At 45.3% G+C, this 23,658-nt stretch overlaps 1 protein-coding gene across 1 annotated transcript in view; it reads right to left on the bottom strand.

Moving 5' to 3' along the window:
- BARD1 (BRCA1 associated RING domain 1) overlaps positions 1-23,658 on the bottom strand; it is a 71,288-nt gene that overhangs the window by 24,970 nt on the left and 22,660 nt on the right. Inside the window, exon 4 of the mRNA XM_035138954.3 lies at positions 9,097-10,073. Within this exon, the coding sequence (XP_034994845.2) occupies positions 9,097-10,073 (977 nt within the window). The remainder of the gene's footprint in view (positions 1-9,096; positions 10,074-23,658) is intronic.

The raw sequence follows: 23,658 nt of genomic DNA, 5'->3' as shown, positions 1-23,658 counted from the left end.
CAACACATTTGACCACATCAGCCACCTCAGCAGAAAGAAGTACTAACGCCATTCTTAGACTATTTAGAAGGAAAGGTGCTGGTTTCCTTCCTATGGCCCTAAAAGTCTTTCAGGCAAAATCTCTGGTCCAACTTCTATACGGCTCACAAATTGGACTCTCTGCCAATCTTAAGATTCTCGAAACAGTCCAATCAAAATTTCTTAGATCTCTATTTGGCACCCCTAAGAGCACATCTAATGTAATATTAAGGCAAGAGGCAGGACTGCCCAGAGTTGAATTAAAAGTCTGGGAACAAGCAATATCCCTCTGGTTGAAAATTCATTAAAACCCAAAGGGAATGTTACCTCATTTTTTGGCCACAGCCCCTTAATCCAAATTACTAACAAGATCAAACAAATTGGCCTAAACCCAGAAGACCTTTTTAATGGAACTTTGAATAAGGCAAAAACAATTATTACTCAGAGGCTTTTAGATATTAAACTGCAAAAAGAAGATGCCTTACTCCCTGAGAACTACAGTACAGGTGTCTAAAATCTTGGCCTAATTTGGCAGCTTCCCCGTATCTAACCAATATTACTTATGAATCTTATAGATGGGCCTTCTCCAGAGCTCCATTTGATGTGATGCCTTCAGCTGTGTTACACAGCAAATTCTTGCGTGTACCAATCAATGAACGCTTTTGCCCATGCATGTCCAATAAGGTGGAATCTGCTATTCACATTCTTTTAGTTTGTGAACTCTATAGTGAAGAACGATCGCGACTCATTTTACCCCTGTTATCAAAATTCACACCCTTGCAATATTGTCTGGAACCCCCCCCCCCCGAAACATTACGAAAATTCCTTTTGGAAGATTCTTTGAGCTCAGTATCCTACACTGTGGCCAAATTTTGCACCTTAGCTATTAAAAAACGTAAATCTCTTTTATTGAATAACATATTATAACAATTTGTCCTGCCCTCCAATGATGTTGCTGCTCTTTCGTTGGGAGTTGTGTTGTTTTGTATTGCTGGCTCTTGCTATAATAAAATTGACTGACTGACTGATAGCAAGAATTAAGAAGCACCTGTGCCAATCAATCATATTAGTGAAAACAAAGATGCCATCTATGTTTAATTTTCAAAAATGGTGGTGGTAATTCTAAAAGGTTTAAAATGTCCCTCAGGCATGAACTCCCTAGTTGATGCCTCTCAGACGCAGCTCCCCTCACTTGTCTGCAATAAGGAGCCATTAACATTCTTCTTCCTCCCTTTTTCCTTTTGTATCACGTTTGCTAAACTGCAAGCCTGTTTTATCTTTTAATGTCTGTACAGCACCTAGAAAAGCTTGGGCATTTTATGAGCAAATAAAAATAAGAGCAGCAGCAACTTACCATACATGATTATTATACATATTACTCCAGCAAATTTGTTGGGAATTGTCTTTTCATCTTTTGGGTTGATTTTATTTTGTGTTTTGGCCTTGTTGACTTTTGTTATGCTCGTTTGTTGATTTTAAACTGTTTATGTTGTGTAGATTTATTTTATTTTATTTAAAAAACATTCAAACTGTTTACCACTCTTTCCCTTTTGGTGAAAGGTTTGCGTCCAATCCCTGTGTCCGTGGGGCAAATGCGCAGTAGCGCAAACCCAGGGACACAGGGAATACTGGACGCAGAGACACTTGCACTTTATTATATAGGATACAAGGGAGGTGCTGGGGAAATGCTAACTGTGGGGTCAAAGGTCAAGAAATACAAGGATGCGGTCTGCAACATCTATGCAAAGCTAATTTACAGTTTGAGGCAACTGAGAGACACAAGATCTCTCTCCCGCTACTGTTGTTGGCATCTGTCTGTCTTGAGACAGTGGAGTGCGCCTCCGGGGGTGAAGTCAAACCACTGCATTAGCAGCACCAAACTGACCTCCCTGGGGTGGAAGCCTGGTCAGTGCGTATGGAGGTCCTGGGCTGCCCAGACAACAGGACTTAGGACCAGAGTTTTCCTTCTCCTAAGCTGTTCCTGAGGTGTGGCCACTGTTCCATGTTGACAGCTTCTAGGAGCCAAAGCTGAAAGCTGAATGCAAGGTAGGGACCAAAGGTGAACTACTCCAGAAGGAGCACGGCATACCTCACTCCAGAGGTACTAGCCCTCCCCTATCACCCTATACACCCCTCTCTCCCACTAGGGGTGTTAAAATTAACATACTACTGTCTTGCAAGAATTGTTATTGCCAAATATTATCATGACTGGTTATTGTTCTCATCATGCATACATTTGAACTTTACACAAAAATATCAGACTTGGCCTTTTCAGATTGATCTGGCACATACAATGAGCTGCTTGATAGAAATGAAAACAATTCAGGTGATCATCTGACAGTCTACTGCTAACATGTTAGTCCAGCCCATTCCTAACATAAAGCCACCCCTACGTGTTCATCTGGCTCTCCCCTGGTTCTTCTTGCATATGCACTATAAAAACAAATGAACAAAATAACTAGGAGAGAATTCCTCATGGCTTTCGGATACACCACAAGTAAGAATAGGTCAGAAATGAATTGCTCTGATGCCCTCCAGATGTTTTAAATGACAACCCCAGTCATCTGTGCTAGCTGGGGTTGATGGGAGATTTTATCCAAAATATGTGGAGGGCACCTGGCTGCCAAACAGTTGGTCCAGTCAGAACAGGACAGTAAGTGGAGAGTTGTAATGGTTGGCCAGTTGACAGCTGGTAAGTTTGGCTAGTCTCTAACCTGCAATTAAACTAAAGTTCAGAATTCAGAGGCATAAAATGGCAAACTTACAAGTTCAAACACACCCTGAATTCATTTTGAGACAAAGCACAAACTAAAAAAACTCATGGGCCTGGGTCATGAATTTGCTGGAACACATACCCCACCACTAGAGGCACCTCTTTCCCACAAATCTTCCCGATGGCTGCAGCAGAGAAGCAGTCCCTCTGCATCTTTTACATCTGTCTTGAATGTTGCAAAGGCATACGCATTGCACAAAATATAGTTCCACAGTGTTCCTAAATTCCTAGCATTGAAAATAAGCATTCTAAAGAAGCACAATGTGATGCTCCCATTGCAGTATTCAAGATGCCATGGAGGAATGAAAGCCTGCCACCACAGCAAGATAAGCTTTGGGTGGGGGAAGAAAGCTGCAATGGGTAAGGGGCTGTGGCTTTGACAGGGGTACATGCAGAATGAGGTCGTTGAAATATCTGGCCCCCTTCAAACTCCTGATTACAGCAGAGGCTATATTTAGAAGTGGATCGGGGCAGTTGTTTTATGATCTTTGGGTAGACAGCGCACCTTGTATTAAGATTCAGAATTGGTTTAACTACCGTACATATCTAGAACACATTTTAAAATGGTGCATGTGTCTATAGCAAGAGGAGATCTCATCCTTAGTTTCAATGTTCATCCTCAGTAGCAGCTGCAGGGATCACACTTGACATCTTAGTTGATTAAAAACATCCCAGAAAGCTGTTAACCTACCCTCAAATGAAAGTAAATATTGGTGAGTGAAGTGCATAAAATTATGGGACGCAAACATCAGTAACTGGGAGTGAGAGTGCTATGTTACATTTATGGGCCTTCTGCTACTTTTATAGATACATTAAGCTGCCTGTTAGAAGATGCTTTGATTCAAAAAGGCTGAAATTGTAACTGAGAATCTTGTTTTGTCACATCGCAGCCTAAAAATGACAACAGCCACTTAAATTGTATTCAACCCTTAAATACATCACTATTGCAACAAGATATTCAAGTTCTTTCTCTTTGCACATTATGAAGAAACAGAAAAAACAAGCACAAGTGACTAAAATATTCAGTTTCCATTGCTTCTCATAACTTTTGTGAATTGACTCAGAAGATAGTTAAGGGTGTTATTTTCTCAGTATTTATAGAATAAATTTGACATGTATATCACAATGAACTTTTTTAAAAAGGTGCAAGAGTTCATAGCAAAGTGGGTACACCATAAATATTTTATTGGAGCATGAGTTTGTTTGTTTCTCTACACCACAATGTGGTTTGTTTCATGACCAGAGGGGACTGCATGCACACGAGTACCTAAAAATGCTGCCGTGCCTATCTGTAAAAATGCCTCTTTCTAAACATGTAAATGAACAGATGCAGCAAAAATGCTGTTTGTAATAAATAACACGAGCCTGCATGTCATAGGGACTGCACCTACAGTGTCTGCAGCAGCCTCGGAGTGACCAAGCACAATATAAGGACTCAAAACAGAGACTGACACTCCGAACAAACTTTCCCATCATCATTGCCCCTCTTAGAGCTATACCTTAGATGGGAGGGGCTCAGAACGTGTTCCTTCAGCTCAGGGGATAACCTTGAATACCCTAAAACAAACTATCAATACACACACACACACACTCACACACAAAAGATCATTTGATGTATAAACTTTACAAGCTTTCATATCGAAAAGCGAGGAGTCCAATGAAAAGGGGGCATGGCATCATCTACTGACTATTTTGGAAAGTTTACTCAAATGTCTCTCTCATTCATATATATGTGTGTGTGTGTGTGTGTGTGTGTGTGATTAAATTAATATACATACACATTGCATTGCAAAGTAGGAAAATGCTTGCAAAAATTCAAACTGCATGAAAGAGAATTCATGAAGAAAAGTTATAGATTTTCTTTAACTTAAAGCCATACGGCAAAGAAATACATCAAAAACTAACACCCCGCTTGTCAGAAAAAACTATTAAGATAATTATGGGAATAACATTTGGATAATTAAAATTGACTAAGCTTGTGACAGAGAGCTTACCCAACTATCTTATTTTCACCCCACACAGTATGAGAGGTTGCTATTTGTATTTAACTAATTTTATTCTACCTTTAATGAGTATGGTGGGTAATAATAATAAAAAACATGGATTCTGGTTTACTAGGCAAATGGCTACATTTGTTTCAATTTATTAATGCATTTCAGCTTCAAACTCATCTAACTCTAGGATCCTTTTTCAGAGCCAATGTGCTTTTAAGATGTTTATTATGAGTGTCAAAGTAGTAAAATGGGAAAGACCTTCCCGCAATTCCATTTTAGATTGATCTGGAACAACACAACATACTTAATTTTAAATGCCTAATGCTGTTAATACTCTCTTTTAAGAGTCCAAAATGTACAACTCATTTAACTTTCATTAAGTTTGGTGTATTAAGCCCTACAACCTAATGAAAATAATATGGATTTATCCTGATAATTAATGAAGTCCCAGAAGAAATAAGTGTAATTCTCATCCACCCTACCACAATACTGCTTCCATTACACTGATAAATTGAGAAACACGACTGGTTAAGTAATTCAGAAAACTTTCATAGGAAAACTACTAGGAAAGAAAAATACTTTTGCTAGTTGATCAAAGGGGCACTTAAGATTTCCTTCCATGAATATTAATCCTCAACAACCAACTCCTTTACTTCGATAGAAGGACCAGGCATATGGTTAAGTATCACACAATTTTATTCTATGTGCAGTGTGTGTGTGTGTGTGTGTGTGTGTGTGTGTAAAACGGGATTGGAGAGCTGAAAATAATGCCAAGATATTTCACATCTGGTTTCAGATAGTACATGGGTAGACAGGTCTAAAAAGCCAGGAACACAAATTTTCACAGCCCTAGCAGCTGTGAATACATGGGAAATGGTGTGTGCCCGTCCAAACTGTGTCACAACAACAACAACAACAACAATTTTATTTATACCCCACCCATCTGACTGGGTTGCCCCAGCCACTCTGGGCAACTTCCAACACATACAGTTTCTCATTAATGCATCTGATAGGAGGACATTCCACAGGGAAGGCACCACTGCCCAGAAGGCCCTGTGCCTGGTTCCCTGTAACCTCATTTCTTGCAGGAGATAAATAACTATACAACTTTTAGTAAACATCTGAAAGCAGCCCTGTATCAGGAAGTTTTTAATGTTTGACATTTTATTATGTATTTTTACTGTTATGTGTTGGAAGCCACCCAGAGTGGCTGGGACATTCCATGTATTGTTTACACAGTAATAATAATAATAATAATAATAATAATAATAATAATAATAATAATTTATTATTTATTCCCCAGCCACTCTGGGCGGCTTCCAACAGAAAAATGAAATAAAATAATCTATTAAACATTAAAAGCCTCCCTAAACAGGGCTGCCTTCAGATGTCTTCTAAAAATCTGGTAGCTGTTTTTCTCTTTGACATCTGATGGGAGGGCGTTCCACAGGGCAGGCGCCACCACTGAGAAGGCCCTCTGCCTGGTTCCCTGCAACTTGGCTTCTCACAACGAGGGAACCGCCAGAAGGCCCTCGGTACTGGACCTCAGTGTCCGGGCAGAACGATGGGGGTGGAGACGCTCCTTCAGGTATACTGGACTGAGGCCATTTAGGGCTTTAAAGGTCAGCACCAACACTTTGAACTGTGCTCGGAAACGTCAAGACCAGTACAAGACAGTACATTTGTTACTGTGGCTGATATTTCTTGCACTCGATTATATGTAACACTCAGGCCCAGAGGAGACAGTTTAGCTATGATTTTTTTCTTTAGTGATGGTGTGAATCATGATACCTATGTACAGTGGGAGGGGCAATATTTAGGCATGTGCTAGAGATACAAATCCTAAGTCAAGTGGGAAGGCATGCCTCCTCTGCAAGATTTCACTGTGTGGCACTAATCAGGTTGCTTCAATATTGGCAAACTATACAGTAGCACCTCGGGCAACGTAAACTTTGGGTTGCCAAAGCAGCACCCCTGGAAGTGTTTTGCCCCGCACGCATGCACAGAGGCGCTCTACTGCGCCACGCACATGTGCAGAAGCGGTCCCTCTGGTTGCGGAAACCTCGGGATCCGACCAGAGCTCCGGAACGGATCCCATCCTCAACCAGAGGTACCACTGTAACTAGTTCTTGCTCTACAAAAATTAAGTTATAAACCTACTTCAAATGTCCCAAGCCTGCCATTCATTTCCAAACCTTCAAACTTTGATTTAGGAATCATCTGAAGTCATGTTTCTGAAGACCCCAACTGGAAGTCTCAACATCAACAGACACACAATTGAACAAAGCAGTCCATTGAACTGTTCAGAAGTTACTTTAAACCTGTGTGTGATGAGGTAGGATAGCATATGCTGCCCTTCCTTCCACACATTCAAGCTAACATCTGTACAGTCCTGGACAAAAAGACCTTTGTTTGACACCTTTAGGCGCCAGGCAAAAATGTTTCCCTTTAACCAGGCCTTTGGCTGATTGACATTCAATGCCCTTTTAAAATATGGGGGGGGGGTTAAATGGGTTGCTTTTGTTTATATTAAGTATTTTGCATTTTTATATTGTGATTTTATGTTGTAACCACCCTGAGACCTGCGGGTATAGGGCAGAAGACAAATTTTAATCATCATCATCATCACCATCTACTTTTATAAACGAAGAACTTAGAAATATGAAGAGATGCATTCAAGGGCAGAGAAGCTCAACCCAGTTTTGTTAGATTTAATAAAACTAATTTGCCACCTAGTTTCATGTGAATTCTCACCCCCACCCCAAAAAACCTGAATACTGGAATAATAACCTAACTGCTTTATCTCACTCCTTACCAGAACTACTTGCTTCCTTAATATATATACAAACTTATTGTGAATCTGAAAAGGAAAGGGACTCTCATTAGGAGAAAACTGCTAAGCTAAGTGAGTTTTCAGAACAACCTAGCTCAACATCTCCTTCACAAATATCCCTGTGGAAAGAGCCCTGGGATACTGGGCACACAGCATTTTAATGAAGAAAATGCTGATTTCAAGGAAGTGAAGGAATAGCAATTCCCTCCAAGCAGAAGCACTCTCATCGATACAATTTCATCCCCCAATGACTAATTAAATATAAGTGATTTCAGATAGGGAATTTGTATGCAATAACATGCAGCTTCCAATTCCATTTAAAGTGAAAAGTTTGCTTTCATAAACACATGGTAAAAAATGCTATACTGACTCCATGAGGGAAAAGGAAGACAAATAGTTTTTATGATAAAACCCACATGTATATTTATTGTGAAGCAATCACACCAAATTCATTTAGACAGATGGGGCTTCGGTTAGAGGAAAGTAGCATGTGCATTCATCACAGCAATCTATTCCCGCTTCTAGAGCTACAGCTATTCATTTCTCCCATATGTCATTCACATGAAGCTACACTGACAAACCATCCAAAATCTACAAATACCAAATATGGAATTCTGTGAAGGAAAACACATATGCACATCCATTTTTTAAGAAAATGCTAACTGGGTTTAAATACCCAGTCAACGTTCCTGGGTATGATCACAGATGGGCACAAAGGTTTCCCCACCCTACAAGTCTGAGCAGTTGACAGTTTTAGCATCATTCCTGAACAGCTTATCCCACCTGAGTAAGGCCTATGCGCATCTGAACCACCTGACCTTTCAGAGTTGAGCAGGAAGGTCTGAAGGAAGTGCTCATAAGCCTCCCTGCCATCAGAAACCCTGCACTGCTCACACAAGTAGATTTAAGAACCCTTCTTCAGGCCTTCCCACACAACATGGAACAATTAAAGGTGGAACAGGCAGGGTCAGCCCTTGTGGGGACATTGTGGCAGGGACAGTGTTTGCAGCCCCACAACCTGCACAAGTTGAGATACCCTGTTTAGAAAAACAAGGACTGGGATTGGGGGTTATTAAACACCATGCAAGCCATTCCTTGGTTTTCCTCTGGTTCACTCTTCTCTAAAATTCATTCCTTTGGGATTTCAGTTATTTCTAGATTTAATTATTAAACTGGAGCATGCCTGGTTTGCTGAAACTTTCAGTCCCTTAATCTTTTGTGTCTTCCACTGGTGTGCATTCCCACCCCCTCCAACCACAAACCATGCAGTATACCATAAGCTTCACATGAATACACAGCGTACAAATGACAACAGAAATTTTGCTAATCCTCCAGAATGGTGCAACTCAGAAGCCTGCAGTCCAAACAGAAATATAGCTAATAAAGTTGGCTAAATAAATTTTGCAAATTCCTATATAAAATGGAAACAAAGTATTTACAGTGCTCTTACAGTGTGTAAATCAAAAAGCTTATGTTACCTCAACGGAAGCGATGTGGAGCAAAGTTTCCCCTTTATGATTTCTCTTGGCTGGCAGGCTATTGGGAGCTTTCCTGGAGAAAGACTCAGTTAGCTGTGCCTCTTTTTGATAAGCAGTATTGGTCAGATGTGCTGCTTCGGCAGTTTTTTGGTTACATGCATCTTCAGAGCTTCTCATTGTTGGTGAAGAGCTAGCAGATGGTGTAGATGGATAACACCTTATACAGTCAATGGTGGGCGAAGAATCCCCAAGGGAATCTTTGGGTGATGGCCTTGGGGACACCTTCAGCAGTCCTAAACGTCCAGGGGTGCTATGCTCTTTCCTGCTGGGGTGTTTATGTAAAGGAGTAGGCAATCTGCTGCTTTGCCTTCTACATTTTAGTGGAGTCAATTTCCCTCTGGAGAGGAGGCACTCTTCAGAACTCAAGTTTTCCTGCATACCACCACATGAACAAGACAAGTTATCCCTGCTGCTCTTCTCTACAAGTTTCACAGATGCAATGGCATCCATACTGACTTCACTCTCACCCTGTGCAAGCTCTGCTCCCATTAGAGACTTGTGCTCCGATGTGCTTTTGGGGTCTGGACTGGGGATATCCAATGACTGACTGCAAAACACCACCTTTGCTTCGCTTGTGCTCTCTTCATCATGTCCACTGGTCTTTTTCTGTCTTCCTTTGAGCGATCTCCGCTGGCTGTTGATGTCTGTTAAAGTCTTTTTCCTCAGCTGTTTCAGATTGGGGTTCTTTTGCTTTTTAAAAGGCTCTTGAGTGGGGGAAAGACTAAAATCATGGGTGGAAGCTGGGGCATGAGGCTGGTCATCCTGGCCCTTCATGGCCTGTTCTGTCTTCTCTGGTCTCTTTTGCATAGTCAATTTCTTGCTCTTCCTACAAGGATTGAAGTCCTCTTTTAGTTTCTGCTTCTTACTTCCTGTCTCACAAACCACATCTCCAGGGTCAGACAGGTTCTCTCCTGAACCTAAGGAAGTTGGAATAAGTTAAAAAACAGAAAAGAAAGTTAAACTGTTATAACACTGTGTGTGGCCTGTTTAAACTCAAAGTTATCTGGAACACTAAGGTCTAGTTTTCAATGAGGTGACAAACTAGTGATTGGACTGTCCCACTTCAGACTGCAGATGAAAAGCTTTAATAATTCTGAAATTCTCTTCCATACTTTCTATCTATAGTTTACTGGTTTTCCATTTGCAATAAATTTCATCATTTTTTAAAACCATGATTTGTTATTCTGGTAGGCTAGCGAGTTGCAACAGTGATTTCAGACAATTCAGACACCAAACCAATCACAATTACCCTAAGATTCCTTTGTGGACCTTGTGCAAAAAGTTGGCACAATTCACCCATGCAAACATGGCCAATTCAAATGCAACACTAAAACCATACATAGTTCAGTCACACACTCCCATCCCACCCTAATTGCATACTCTGCTTAATTGCTTGCTCCCTGGTTCACAACAAACCACAGTTTTGCATTACATTTGAACCATCAAACTCTGGTGAGTGATCGCCCTCCAAACCAAGAGAAGGAGCCTTAGCTCAGTGGCACTGTATGCTGTGCATACAGAAGGTTTCAGGTCCAATTTTTGGCAATACCAGGGAGAGGAAGGAAAGACCTATGGAGAGATGCTCTCAATCAGTACGGACAAGTCTGAGCTATATGGACCAATAGTCTAACTCTGTATAAAGCAGTTTCAAATATTCAACACACAAGCCAACAGTTTGTGCCTGAAGTGAAAAGCAATGTTTTCACATTATGCCTCTGAACTGACCCACTGTCACTCTTATTCCAAGAGTATCCATAAGCTGACTCAAGATGGACACAAAATGCAGAAAATTTGCATCCATGCGAAGCTTGCAACTAAATGCGCCACTATAAGGAACTTGTCCCATCCCCCTACATCATAATTTTAAGAAATCATGCACTACATATAAATGAATCCTGATATAGAGTATTTTTAAAGGATCAAGACATATCCTTTCTTCTAAGGCAAATTTTAGCTGCTTAACATTCTGGGAACAGGGACGTGCAAATCAAAATGTGCAATACTTAAAAATGATAGCCCTTTGAGACTAAATACAGTTAACATTACTTCTACCTCACTGCATTAAAATTCCAGTTGTATTTTTCTTTTTTTAGAACATAATGGGTTTTTAACCCTCTCATGAAACCAGAGGCATAGACTGCATAACTACTCCTGCAAAGGGAGTGATAAAAACCCATGTTACCAAAATACAAATGAAAATTTGCAGAGAAAATTAACAGAGCACATGGCATTACAACTACAACTTTCCTGAGCTCTTACGGGAATTTCTTTAATATGATGGACTGAATGCAAATCTCATTCTTCTCCAATTACTGCATTGGCTGAGAGGATGTTGCACCCATCAGTCACTGCCTACTCCAAGAAGAAGAAAAATAACCTCAGGTGATGATGGCCAATTAATAAAGAAATCTAAGTACCTCAGTGGTATACCAAGGCTTGTCCATTAAAGCACAAATCCTACACAGCTAGCCTGAAGCCACAGGACAGAATAAAAAGAAGCACATTCTTTTTCTTCACCAGGAAGCTTTCCATCCAAATAAAATCTTAGATCTAATTTTAGTTGAACAATAGCATCTACACGCTTTGATTGCCAACAGATTGGGGAAGAATACACTCTGCAGATGATATTTACTCCTATCTTCTTCTCTGTTTACACTTCAACAAGATTAATTGCAAAATATTTACCTTGATATATTCACATTCATGAAGCAGGAGAGAAATAAAATAGCTCAGGGAAGGAAGGAAAAACTGCTACTGGAGACGTACCAGCTCAGCTCTGTATGTGATTATAAGCAAGGCTTTCAACAATTCCACAAATCAAGGAAGCAAGCAGAGAACTTGGATACCAGTCAAAGAATGTGGGAAGCATCAAGATTTTAACTGCATATTTGTTTATTTTACAATAGGTTTATACATTTTGTTACAGATGCACTGGCTCAGTTCTGACACTATGCCAAGCTTTAGCTAAAGAAGCACAAGGATGAAGTCTTATAATACTCTCCTGAGACCAAGCCCCAGTGAATACAATGGGTATTCATTGGATAGCACTGTGACTATGGTTTGGTGCAATAGCCAAATTGGCAATCCCTAGGCTGCAGCCAGTTGCAAAACTGAATTTACAAGCTGCACTATACAATACTTAAAGCCACTATCCTGCCCCCAGAGGCTGCTGAACAATAGCAAGAGGAAGTTTATGAGGCTGAGAATTTCTTTTGCATATATAATATTGTAATAAAGTACTCTGAACATTTTAATAAAACAGAAAGTTAGTTATAAAAGTGCCTGGGGGGGGGAAGCAAAGCAAAAACACAAAAGCACAAAAGCAATTCTAAGCCATGGTGTGCCCACAGTGAACTTGAAAGTGCAAGCTACAAGGTCTAAACTATGGTTAGCATAAGCCATAGTCTGCTGCAATGAATGAATTCAGATATTTCAAATGGACAGAAGAGCAGAACACTAAAAAGGAATAAAATAAAAGTAATTACACAAGGTTCAAGGAATGGAACACTCTCTCCAAAAATCTCTTACGTATACACTCTTATTAAAGCCACCTACAGACACACATACATGTCTACCGTCCACTTAATTTTTATTATTGTTAGCAGTCACTTTTGACTGGATAACCTCCCAACCCCAAGAAAAAAATGATTCCCCCCCTCCCCTATGGATTCAAAATTTCTGATAATTTGGGTTACTGGTGTACTTTTTCAGCCTTCTAAAATGCTCACTGGTGGAAAGGAATGCAGTATGCCATTCTTTAAAAGAATACTTCAATTAGATGATCTAATCAAGCAAAACAATCCTAATGTTCTTCAAAGGTTCTACTACGGTAAGGTTAAGATCTACTGCAACAAACAAAAGTGTGTGTGGGGGAGAATGAATCTTTTCCTGTCTTCTTACCTCGCTGAAGACTACCCTCTGAAGCCCATTCCGCCTCTTCCACCCCCACCTCCACCCCGCCTCCAATCAGCCTAGCTGGGAGAAAATGTCCGATGGGAAAACAAGAAACCAGGAAAGAGGGCTCTGAATGCCTATGCACCCCTTCACTATTTTAAGATTTAATCTCCACTCTGTGCTTTAGACGTGAGGAACAGAGATAGAGTTTGAAATCATTATGTTTAGTTTGAGCCTCACCCCCACATAGAATGGGGGTGCCTATCAACTTGAAAGCAAGCAATTGGGCCCTTCAATATGCAGTCCAACTGTGTGTGCATTTAATGGATTCTAAACACATGACTGGGGACCCAGGTGGCGCTGTGGTTAAACCACTGAGCCTAGGGCTTGCTGATCAGAAAGTCGGCGGTTCGAATCCCTGTGACGGGGTGAGCTCCCGTTGCTTGGTCCCAGCTCCTGCCAACCTAGCAGTTCGAAAGCATGTCAAAATGCAAGTAGATAAATAGGAACCGCTACAGCGGGAAAGTAAACGGCGTTTCCATGTGCTGCTCTGGTTCGCCAGAAGCGGCTTTGTCATGCTGGCCACATGACCTGGAAGCTATACGCCGGCTCCCTCGGCCAATAATGTGAGATGAGCGCGCAACCCCAGAGTCGGTCACGACTGGACCTAATGGTCAGGGGTCCCTTTACCTTTACCTTTAAACACATGACTAAATCCACTGCATTTAGTCAAGACTCAAGTCAAGAGACTTGAAGAACTGGGCACAAACATACCAATCTTAATATAGTACAGGATTGTTTTACAAAGAAAACACAACTACATGATATTGCTATGCTGCAGTCATACCTTGGATCCCAAACGTCTTGCGAGTCGAATGTTTTGGCAACCGAACGCTGCAAACTCGGAAGTGAGTGTTCTGGTTTGCAAACATTCTTTGTAACCTGAATGTCCAACGCGGCTTACGCGGCTTCTAATTGGCTGCAGGAGCATCGGAAGACGTGCCTTGGTTTCCAAATGTTTTGGATGTCGAACTGACTTCTGGAACAGATTCCACTCAACTTCCGAGGTACCACTGTATTTAATATTCAGTTGCATACAATGGTACAAGAATAATTTCTACCCAAACTGAAGCAGGATTATTTTCTACAAGATGAACCAAGGTTCCTTGTGCTCTCAGTTGATACAATCCTTAAGGATACTTCAGAGGAGATAAAATTTGAGATCAAAAAAGATTTATAGCTATACTGTTGCTTATCCACAGGTTTCCTGTAATGCATCCTGTCACAGTGGCCGGAGTGGACTACTTCAGAGTAACGACGCTACGCAGCTCTGCATTTTTATTCTTTTATTGGTGCTGCGTATTTACAGTGCTGAAGTCATGCTATTTACACGGAGTGATGTGGTCAGTCGGTTTCAGAACCTCCAAGTGACTTTTGGCGCGTCTTTCCCCAGCACAAAAGTCTTGGAAGCCCCATCCTCTTTCCCCTCCTCTTCCGGCGTAATTCTGGAGTTGGGGGGATGGGTCTCCCCCCCTTACTTCCCCCTTCCTGTCCCACCTGGGACCCTGGCTCCGCTACCTTGCCTGAGCCTCGGACCCGACTTCCTGCTTCCCCACTGGAATCGGAGCTCCCTCTGCTTCCCCCTGTGGTCGGTGATGGGCTTGAACTCAGGAGGGGAGGGACTTCGCGATATCCCCTGTCCCTCACATCCACCCCCCTTCCAAGCTCCCCTTCTCCCCTCCCCAGGTCCCCCCCAGGTGTCGGTGACGACTGGAAGCCTAAGAACTCAGTGCTTTCCGAGCCCGTTGGTGTGAACACCTCCCCCCAGTCCTGCGAGGCTCCCCCTTCCGCCTGGGAGGACTGGAATCCCAAAAATTCCGTGGCGTCCGAGCTGGTGGGGGTAAAAATGTGCTGCCAATCTGCTTCTGCCTCTGACTGTGTGGATCTCGGTGACACCCATATCTCGTCTCCCGAGTCCTCAAACTCTGCTTCCCAGCGCCATGGTGAGCTGCTCTCCCGTGCCTCCTCCTCCTCCCCCTCCCTTTCCATGTGCCAGGGCTTGGGTCTGTGGGGATAGAGGGCGTGAAATTCTTCCACCAAGAATTCCTCCTGTATCTGAGTGGCTGGGACCCATTCATTCTGGGACGGTGGAGCATCCTCCCATGCCATGAGGTACTCCAGGCCCCCCACCCCTCTCCGTGAATCAAGGATGGCCGTGGCCTCATTGAGTTGCTCCCTGCCTCCCCTCTCCCCCCCTCCCTCGGGGGTTTGTTCGCTGTCTCGGAGCCTGCTGCTTTCCCTGTACGGCGACAGCAGCGATCTATGAAACACTGGATGCACCCTCATATCCTCTGGCAGTGCCAGCCTGTATGCCACCGGGTTGACCTGTTGCGTGACCGTGAAGGGGCCCAGCCGTCTGGGTGCCAGCTTTTTGCACCTCCCTCTGGTGGGAAGGCCCTCCGAGGACAACCAAACCTTGTCCCCCACCCTGATGACCTCCCCTAGTCGCCTGTGGCGATCCGCCCCCTTTTTGTACGCTTCCTTGGCCCTCTCCAAGTGTTCTCTGAGCTGCTGGTGCACCGTCTCCAGTTCCTCTGCCCAATCCTCAGCCTGTGGGCCCTCCTCCTCCTCCTCCCCCTCCCTCTCTGGGAAAGATCTGAGGTCGCGCCCGTAATTGGCCTTAAAGGGCGACACCCCTGTGGAGACGTGCACTGCATTGTTGTAGGCAAATTCTGCCAGTGGCAGGCGATCCACCCAGTCCGTTTGCCGCTGGCTGACGTAGCATCTCAGGTACTGCTGCAGAATGGCGTTGACCCTTTCCGCCTGTCCATTGGTCTGCGGGTGTCTAGCCGTCGACAAGCTGACCTCCACCTGCAGGAGGTTCATGAGCCGCCGCCAGAACCTGGAAACAAATTGGCGGCCACGATCCGAAATAACCCTTAAAGGTAATCCATGCAGTCTGAATACGTGATCAACAAACAGTTTGGCTGTCTCTTCTGCAGAGACCGCCCTGGCACACGGTATAAAGTGGCACATTTTGGACATGAGGTCCACCACCACCAACACTGCGGTCTTGCCCCTGGAAGAAGGCAGATCTGTGATGAAGTCCATGGACACCACTTCCCACGGCCTGTGTGGTGTGGCTAAGGGCTCCAGCAATCCTGCTGGCACTGCTCTGACCACCTTTGCCCGCTGGCAGGTGTCACAGCCCCGTACATAGTCTCGAACATCTTCCCTCACCCCTGGCCACCAGAAGTGTCTCATGACTAGGTGAGCGGTTTTGTCCCTTCCAAAATGACCCGCCGTTGGGTTGTCGTGCATCTGCTTGAGGACCGTACGTCTAAGCTGGGTGGTGGGCAGGTACAGTGCACCCTTGTAGAAAAGCAGCCCCCTGCGTTCTGCAAAGTCCTTTGCCTGCTCCCTCCCCCCTCTCAGTTCTCTGAAGATGCGGTTGGCAAATTCATCCGCTGCCGTCAGTGCTGTGAGTTCTGCCTCGCTCACCACTGCTGCTCCGCAGGACCATGCTGACGGGGGGAAAATGTGCCTTGGTGCTGGTGGCGCCTCCTCCTCCATGTACTCTGGCTTGCGGGAGAGGGCATCCGCCCTGACATTCTGCTCCCCCGGGATGTAGTGTATGGAGAAGTTGAAGTTCGAGAAGAACTCTGCCCACCGTATCTGCCGCTGGTTGAGCACCCTGGCCGTTCTCCAGAACTCCAGGTTCTTGTGGTCTGTGCACACCTGGATGGGGTGCTTGGCGCCCACCAGGAAGTGTCTCCAATGTTTGAACGCAGCGTGGATCGCAAGAAGTTCTTTGTCAAACACCGTGTAGTTGCGCTCGGGCTGTGTCAACTTCCTGGAGAAGAAGGCACAGGGTCTCCACTCCCTGTTGGCGTCCAGTTGCAACAAAATGGCGCCCACAGCTTTCTCAGAAGCATCTGTCTCAATGCGTAGGGGCGCGTCCTGGACCACGTGGAACAGGTTCTGGTCCGAGGCGAACACCCTCTTGAGGCTTTCGAACGCTGCTTGCGCCTCTGGTGTCCACCTGAACTTCTGCTTGCCTCTCAGGCAGTCAGTGATGGGAGCCGTAACGCGAGAGAAGTTCTTGATGAACTTCCTGTAGAAGTTGGCGAAGCCTAGTAGGCGTTGGGCATCTTTGCGCGTCCTGGGGCTGTGCCAGTCCAGGATGGCCTGCACCTTGTCCTTGTCCATCGCCAGCCCCTTGTCTGACAGCTTGTAGCCCAGGAAGTCCACCTCCTTGGTGTGAAACTTGCACTTCTCCAGCTTCACATACAGGTGGTTCTCCTTCAGGCGCTGCAACACTTCCCTGACATCTTTCACATGCTGCACTGGGTCATTGGAATAGATAAGGATGTCATCCAGAAAGACCAGGCAGTTCTTGAAGAGGAGGGACCCCAGGACGTGGTGCATGAAGGCCTGGAAGCAGGCTGAGCCCCCTTGCAACCCGAAGGGCATCACCAGATATTCAAAAGAGCCCAGAGGCGTGAACATCGTGGTCTTCCATTCATCGCCTTCCCGGATCCTGATCAAGTTGTACGCCCCCCTCAGGTCTAGCTTGGTGAAAATCTTGCCCCTGCGTGCCGCTGTCAGGAGATCATCCACTCTGGGCATGGGGAAAGCCACTGGCTCTGTCACCGAATTCAGCCGTCTAAAATCCACCACCAGGCGGCGCTGTTGCGTGTCTTTCTTGTCCACCCAGAAGACCGGGCTGCCCCCTGCTGCCTTGCTTTCTCTGATGAACCCCCGCTTGAGGTTCTTGTCGATGAAAGCGCGCAGATCCTCCAGTTCCTGGTCTGACATGGCGTACAGCTTGGCTGGGGGTATAGTTGCCCCTGGCACCAGGTTGATCTGGCAGTCAAAAGGCCTGTGTGGGGGTAGGTGGTCGGACTCCGCTTCGCTGAAGACCTCCTGCAGGTCCCAGTACGGCTTGGGTATCGCCTCACCCCCTTTGACGTGCATGGTGGCCACCGTGGCTATCGGAGGCCCCTCCCCTGGTTGGTGCTGCATGCAATGTTCCAGGCAAAAGTCCGATCCAAAAGTGATGCATCTCTGGTGCCAACTGATGGAGGGGTCGTGGCGCGCCAGCCAGCTCATGCCCAAGACGATGGGGGGGTCTGAGATGGTGGTGACGTTGAATGCCAGTGTCTCTGAGTGCCTTCCCACCGTCATTCTCATGGGGGGGGGTTTGATGAGTGATGGCCCCCCCCAGCAGCTCTCTGCCGTCAATGGTTGCCACGTGAAGGGGAAAATCCAGCTGCAGAAGCTGGATCTGGTGCTCTTCTGCAAAGTTTCTCGAGAAGAAGTTCGCTGAGGCACCACTGTCAATTAAGGCAAGGACTGTCAGGGGATAGCCATTTGGGAGCGTTAGCGTGACTTCTAGAACCACTCCTGCTCTGGGAGGGGTGGGCTGGCTCTGCTCCTCTCTGTGCGGGTGGGTGGGCTGGGGCTGTTGTCTGCTGACTGTGCCTGGCTGCTGCCCCTTGTCTCCTGCAGCCAGGCTTTCCCGTTTCCCTGCTGTGGTGCTGCGTCAGTGGGGGAGGGCACCACCGTTCCCGCCCTTCCTTGCCACTCCCTGCGATGTGGGCAGTCTCTGACGAGATGCTGGGGGGAGTTGCAGAGAAAGCAATTCCCGCCCTTTCCCTCCTTGCGTCTTGGCGCCGCTGGGGTTTGAAAAGCCCGCGCGCGCGCGCTATCAATCTGCATGGGTTCCTGGTCCTGGCTGGCCCCAGGCGTGGCTTGAAAGGGTTGTTGGGGGAGTGGTTTCTCCTGCGACCGTGGGAACCAAGCCCGCTTTGCGCGCGTTGCTTGTTTGTCGCTCCACCGGGATTCCTGTCTCACCCCCACCGCCAGAGCCGCTTTGCTCAGCTGATCCATATCACTGGGCTTTGGACCTCTCGAGAGCTCATCCTTCACGTCCTCATGCAACCCCAAGTAGAACGCCGCTTGCATTGGGGGTGACCCTAATTCCCACCCCAATCTGTGCACCAGCATGGTGAATTTCGCCCAGTACGCGCGAACTGTCATATTTCCTTGGCGTAAATTATGAAGTTCCTCCTTAGTCTGGTCCATATGACTATCGGACGAATACATCGTTCTCAAACCTTCTAGAAATAGTTTGACATCCTTCATGCAAGGATTCTTTGTTGCGATCAACGGTCTTAGCCATTCCCTGGCTGCCCCGGTAAGGTGCTCCACAATAAACGCTACTCTGTGCTCATCATCAGGGAACTCAGCGTGGTGTAGCTCAAGAGCATACACCATCTCAGTCTCAAAGCCCTGATATTCCTTCGGGTCTCCATTGAACTTGCTCACTAGGGTCCCGGCTCTCCTTCCTGGCAGCACTTGGACTTGGGGTGCCCCTCCCGCCTTGTTTTTCTCTGCATCCAGCTTGTTTTGGAGGTCTACCGCCACCGCCCTTAATTCCTGCTCTCTTTCCTGTAGTGCTCTCACCTGTTCCGCCAGTTGTAGCCGGTCGTCCTGGACCTTCTTAGTCTCTTCTTTAGCTGCCTTCAATTCCCCCTGCGCCTGCAGCGACAGCTGCTGCAGTTCTTGCTGGGCTTGCTCCGCGATCTGCCGCCATCTCTCCGCCTCTGACACGCTCATCCCGGCAACTCCAAAGTAGCCCAAAAAAGACTTGGAGGTTGCTGTCACAGTGGCCGGAGTGGACTACTTCAGAGTAACGACGCTACGCAGCTCTGCATTTTTATTCTTTTATTGGTGCTGCGTATTTACAGTGCTGAAGTCATGCTATTTACACGGAGTGATGTGGTCAGTCGGTTTCAGAACCTCCAAGTGACTTTTGGCGCGTCTTTCCCCAGCACAAAAGTCTTGGAAGCCCCATCCTCTTTCCCCTCCTCTTCCGGCGTAATTCTGGAGTTGGGGGGATGGGTCTCCCCCCCTTATTTCCCCCTTCCTGTCCCACCTGGGACCCTGGCTCCGCTACCTTGCCTGAGCCTCGGACCCGACTTCCTGCTTCCCCACTGGAATCGGAGCTCCCTCTGCTTCCCCCTGTGGTCGGTGATGGGCTTGAACTCAGGAGGGGAGGGACTTCGCGATATCCCCTGTCCCTCACATCCTCTGCTACCACTGTTAGAATATTGGGGTGTAAATCACCAATATTCTTACTACTGCCACTGGCTTCGGTAAAGAAGACAGCAAACAATCGTAGGTGCTAATCTACGTTTATTCAGAGAGTGTGTGTTCAGCCATCACTCTCCAGTTCAGAAGAAAGTGAAAGTAGAAACAGAACAAAGAACATCACATGACAGGAGATCAGGTTACAGCTTGAGCTCCTGTGTGGGAAAGTTACAGCAATCACATAAAGTAAACATTCATCCACATGCAGCATCTGTGCCATGCAGAGGATTTATGCTAACACTAACAAGCTATAGAGGAAAAAGCAGCAATTAGAAAATCTAGTTTAACTATCATTAATCTGTATCAAAAGAATATAATGATGCACATTGCGTGCTGCTGAAATTATTCTCTATTATGAGTTTTCAGAACAGAAGTTGAGAAATCTCTTTGACAAACTAGTCCCTTATTAAAAACCAAAGAGAAGTGCTTTGATACCATCTGCACAACATTAGCACCTTCATGACAGAATGATTAGTTCGTATGTTAAGCATTCAGCTCTAGGGGAATAAAAAGTATGAGGATTCTCCAGCTTATTCAAACACTTGTTTTGAGCCATTATGAAAACTCTTATCATACACATGCAACACCATGCAATCCGTTACAGAAATGGGGGGTCAAAATCATCACCTCTGCATAACAGCAGAGGTCACACACACCTCCGCAATGTCCAATTTGTTGCCCTGTACACCTGTGCTTAAAAGGACATGGCTAGCACCTGCATGCTTTAAAAAGAAAATAGCTTTCCTTTTAGCTCTTCAGTGAAAGTAAAACTATGTTATGAAGAATATGGTAGAATTATCTATAGGCAGTGGTCAGGAAAGATTACAGCAGACAACTGCAGTGCTTTAAAATACACTGAACCAAGAAAAAAAAGTCTGCTAAAGTAGCTGGGAAGTTCATTTTTGGAAAAAAAGCATTACTGTAAATCAGAGTTCTTTATCTCCAGTATGCCACATACTATGTCCCTCAATTGAACAAGTTTTTCCTAATTACCCACCTTAATTACAGTAATTATACACTTTAGAGTAAATGCAGGTAATAAGGTTCACTTGGAAAGGATGCTGTCAACGACAGTGGAACGAAAAGCCTCGCTCCTCTCGGGGATGACAAAGCCGATAATGACAATAATTTAGGAGGGCTGTTTACCTTCTCCCATGCATTTAGGGAGGGGGGGGAGACTTGAGCACATAGAAAAGAGGAGGAGAACAGAGTCAAATGAAAATTGCTACTGATAATCACAGCTCACAAGGAACGTATAGGGAAATGCGTTTCAACAATGGCCTTAAAAGCTTGGTGTGCAGCTACCTCCTAAAGTCCCATACCTCACTTCTGCCCCCAATTTGTTCACAAGATCAAGAGTTAAAAATGGAAAGCAAGAAAGACATAGCCCCTGGATAGTTAGGGGCTCTTTTCCCTTTTGAAATTATAATCTTGGGCTTGACACCCTCCCACTTACAAACAAAAAAGTTATGTGGCACCTTAAATACTAACATCAACATTCTGGCATGATCTTTTGTGGATGGAAGTCTACTTCACCAGACAGATGGAATGATCTCCTCAGAAAAGGTATAATGATATTTTCAGATTACACAAGTATGGAGGAAAAAAGTAGACAGATCAGATGAAAATGAAATGTGACATTATGTTAAGGTGAAACAAACACAGTAACCATTCACAATTGTAACTGATAAACTGAACATCCTAATTAAATTAAACCCTGCTGTATGATAGGAAGCCATTATCATGATAAAAGCCACAAGTGATAGAATCAAACTTATTGCTAAGCAGGGTGGATTTGATTTAAATCAAATTGATTTAAATCACTAGTCAGTATGACTTGATTTAAAATTTTTTTTTTACAGAAAGACTCATTATTGTTGGTATAATCTTAATATTTAGAACCAGATGAAGGTTTTACTTTTGGAATAATAATTGTTCAGAGTAGTTTCTACAGTTACATCAAAAATTACTGATTTGGTTATACTAGTAGCACTACACAGATAACTATGAAATCATTGTAAGATTTAATAAGTTAACTGTTTATAGGGGCTATATCTCTCAGCAGCTCTGGCTTTGGAGAGGCTGGTCTTCCTTTTTTTCGGGGGGGGGGGAGGGGAGAGAGAGAGAGATACATACAGATGGTAGGCCTAGGCTGGAACAGGCTTGCAGAAAGAACAGGCCAAGGAGAAACAGGCTGGTGGAAAGCTGCAAAAGGGGAATCAAGGCCTGCAGCAGAGAAGTTCAGGGATTCCTGCTGCAGCACTGAAGTTCCAGCTAGAGACTTTATTGTTTGGACAATGTCAGGCGTGCCCGGGGAAGACGGGCCTGGAACCAGTGAACTCTTATTAGTATACTGGCAAGCACTTCAAGGTCTTGCCCAAGGACTTCAGGATCCCAGTTACCGTGTTTCTCATATTTTAAGGCATCCCTAAAAAATAAGGCATGGCAGTATTTTCATGACCTGGCGAAATATAAGGCATACCCCGAAAATAAGACGTACCAGTACCGGGTTGTGGTGGGAGCAGGTCTGTGCAAAATATGGTACCGTAAGAAAAGGAAGATGCCTCCTCGGAACCGGATGCCGCTGCCACGTGGAGCTCCGTCCGAGTGGGAGCCAGCAAGAGCTGCAGCACGCACAGCAAGAGCTGCAGCAGGAGCCTCAGCGCGAAGCCCGGCTACGGTAGAGCCTCAGCGAAGGCTCAGCAGGAGCCGCGGCGGGCAAAGAAGAAAGGATCGGGACCCTGCTAAGCAGCCCGGGAGCTGGCTGGAGGCGCAGCTCAAAGCGCGCGATCGGTAAGCCCCAGCAGCCAGCAGGAGCCTTAGCGGGCAGCGCGCGAAGCCCGGGAGCTGGCTGGAAGCGCAGCTCAAAGCGCGCGATCTGATAAGCCCCGGCAGCCAGCAGGAGCCTTAGCGGGCAGCGCGCGAAGCCCGGGAGCTGGCTGGAAGCGCAGCTCAAAGCGCGCGATCTGATAAGCCCCGGCAGCCAGCAGGAGCTTAGCAGGCAGCGCGCGAAGCCCGGGAGCTGGCTGGAAGCGCAGCTCAAAGCGCGCGACTCTTAACTGTAAACACAGGTCTTCTTCATCCATAAAAATGCTGTTCCTGGTAGCAACGCTGATAAAGTTTCTGGTGCAGACAAGACAGTGATGTGCAGCCTGCAGTGTTAGTTCAAGATAAGGAGGTTAGAGTGCCCAGGAAAGGAATCTCCCAAATGCAAATCCCCTGGGAGGAAGGCAGCACTTAACAGTGCAGATTATCCAGCCTTTGAGCTGTCCTCAAAGGAACGTGACTAACAGGCCAAAAATGGCATCAATAAATTATAGCACGACAGGAAAAGTTTTAATAGCCAAATGCTATTAAATAGCCAAATGCTATCTGCTTCCCACTCCCACTGCCATCACCCAGTGAAACTGTAAAGTAAAAATTGTTTCTGAAAAGGGTGTTTTAGGCAGCAGT

This window comes from Zootoca vivipara, chromosome 1 (genome assembly GCF_965207765.1).
Source record: "Zootoca vivipara chromosome 1, rZooViv2.hap1.1, whole genome shotgun sequence".
NCBI lineage: Eukaryota > Metazoa > Chordata > Lepidosauria > Squamata > Lacertidae > Zootoca > Zootoca vivipara.
Note: the sequence above shows the minus strand (reverse complement) of the source record. Positions and strands in the feature narration are given on the sequence as shown.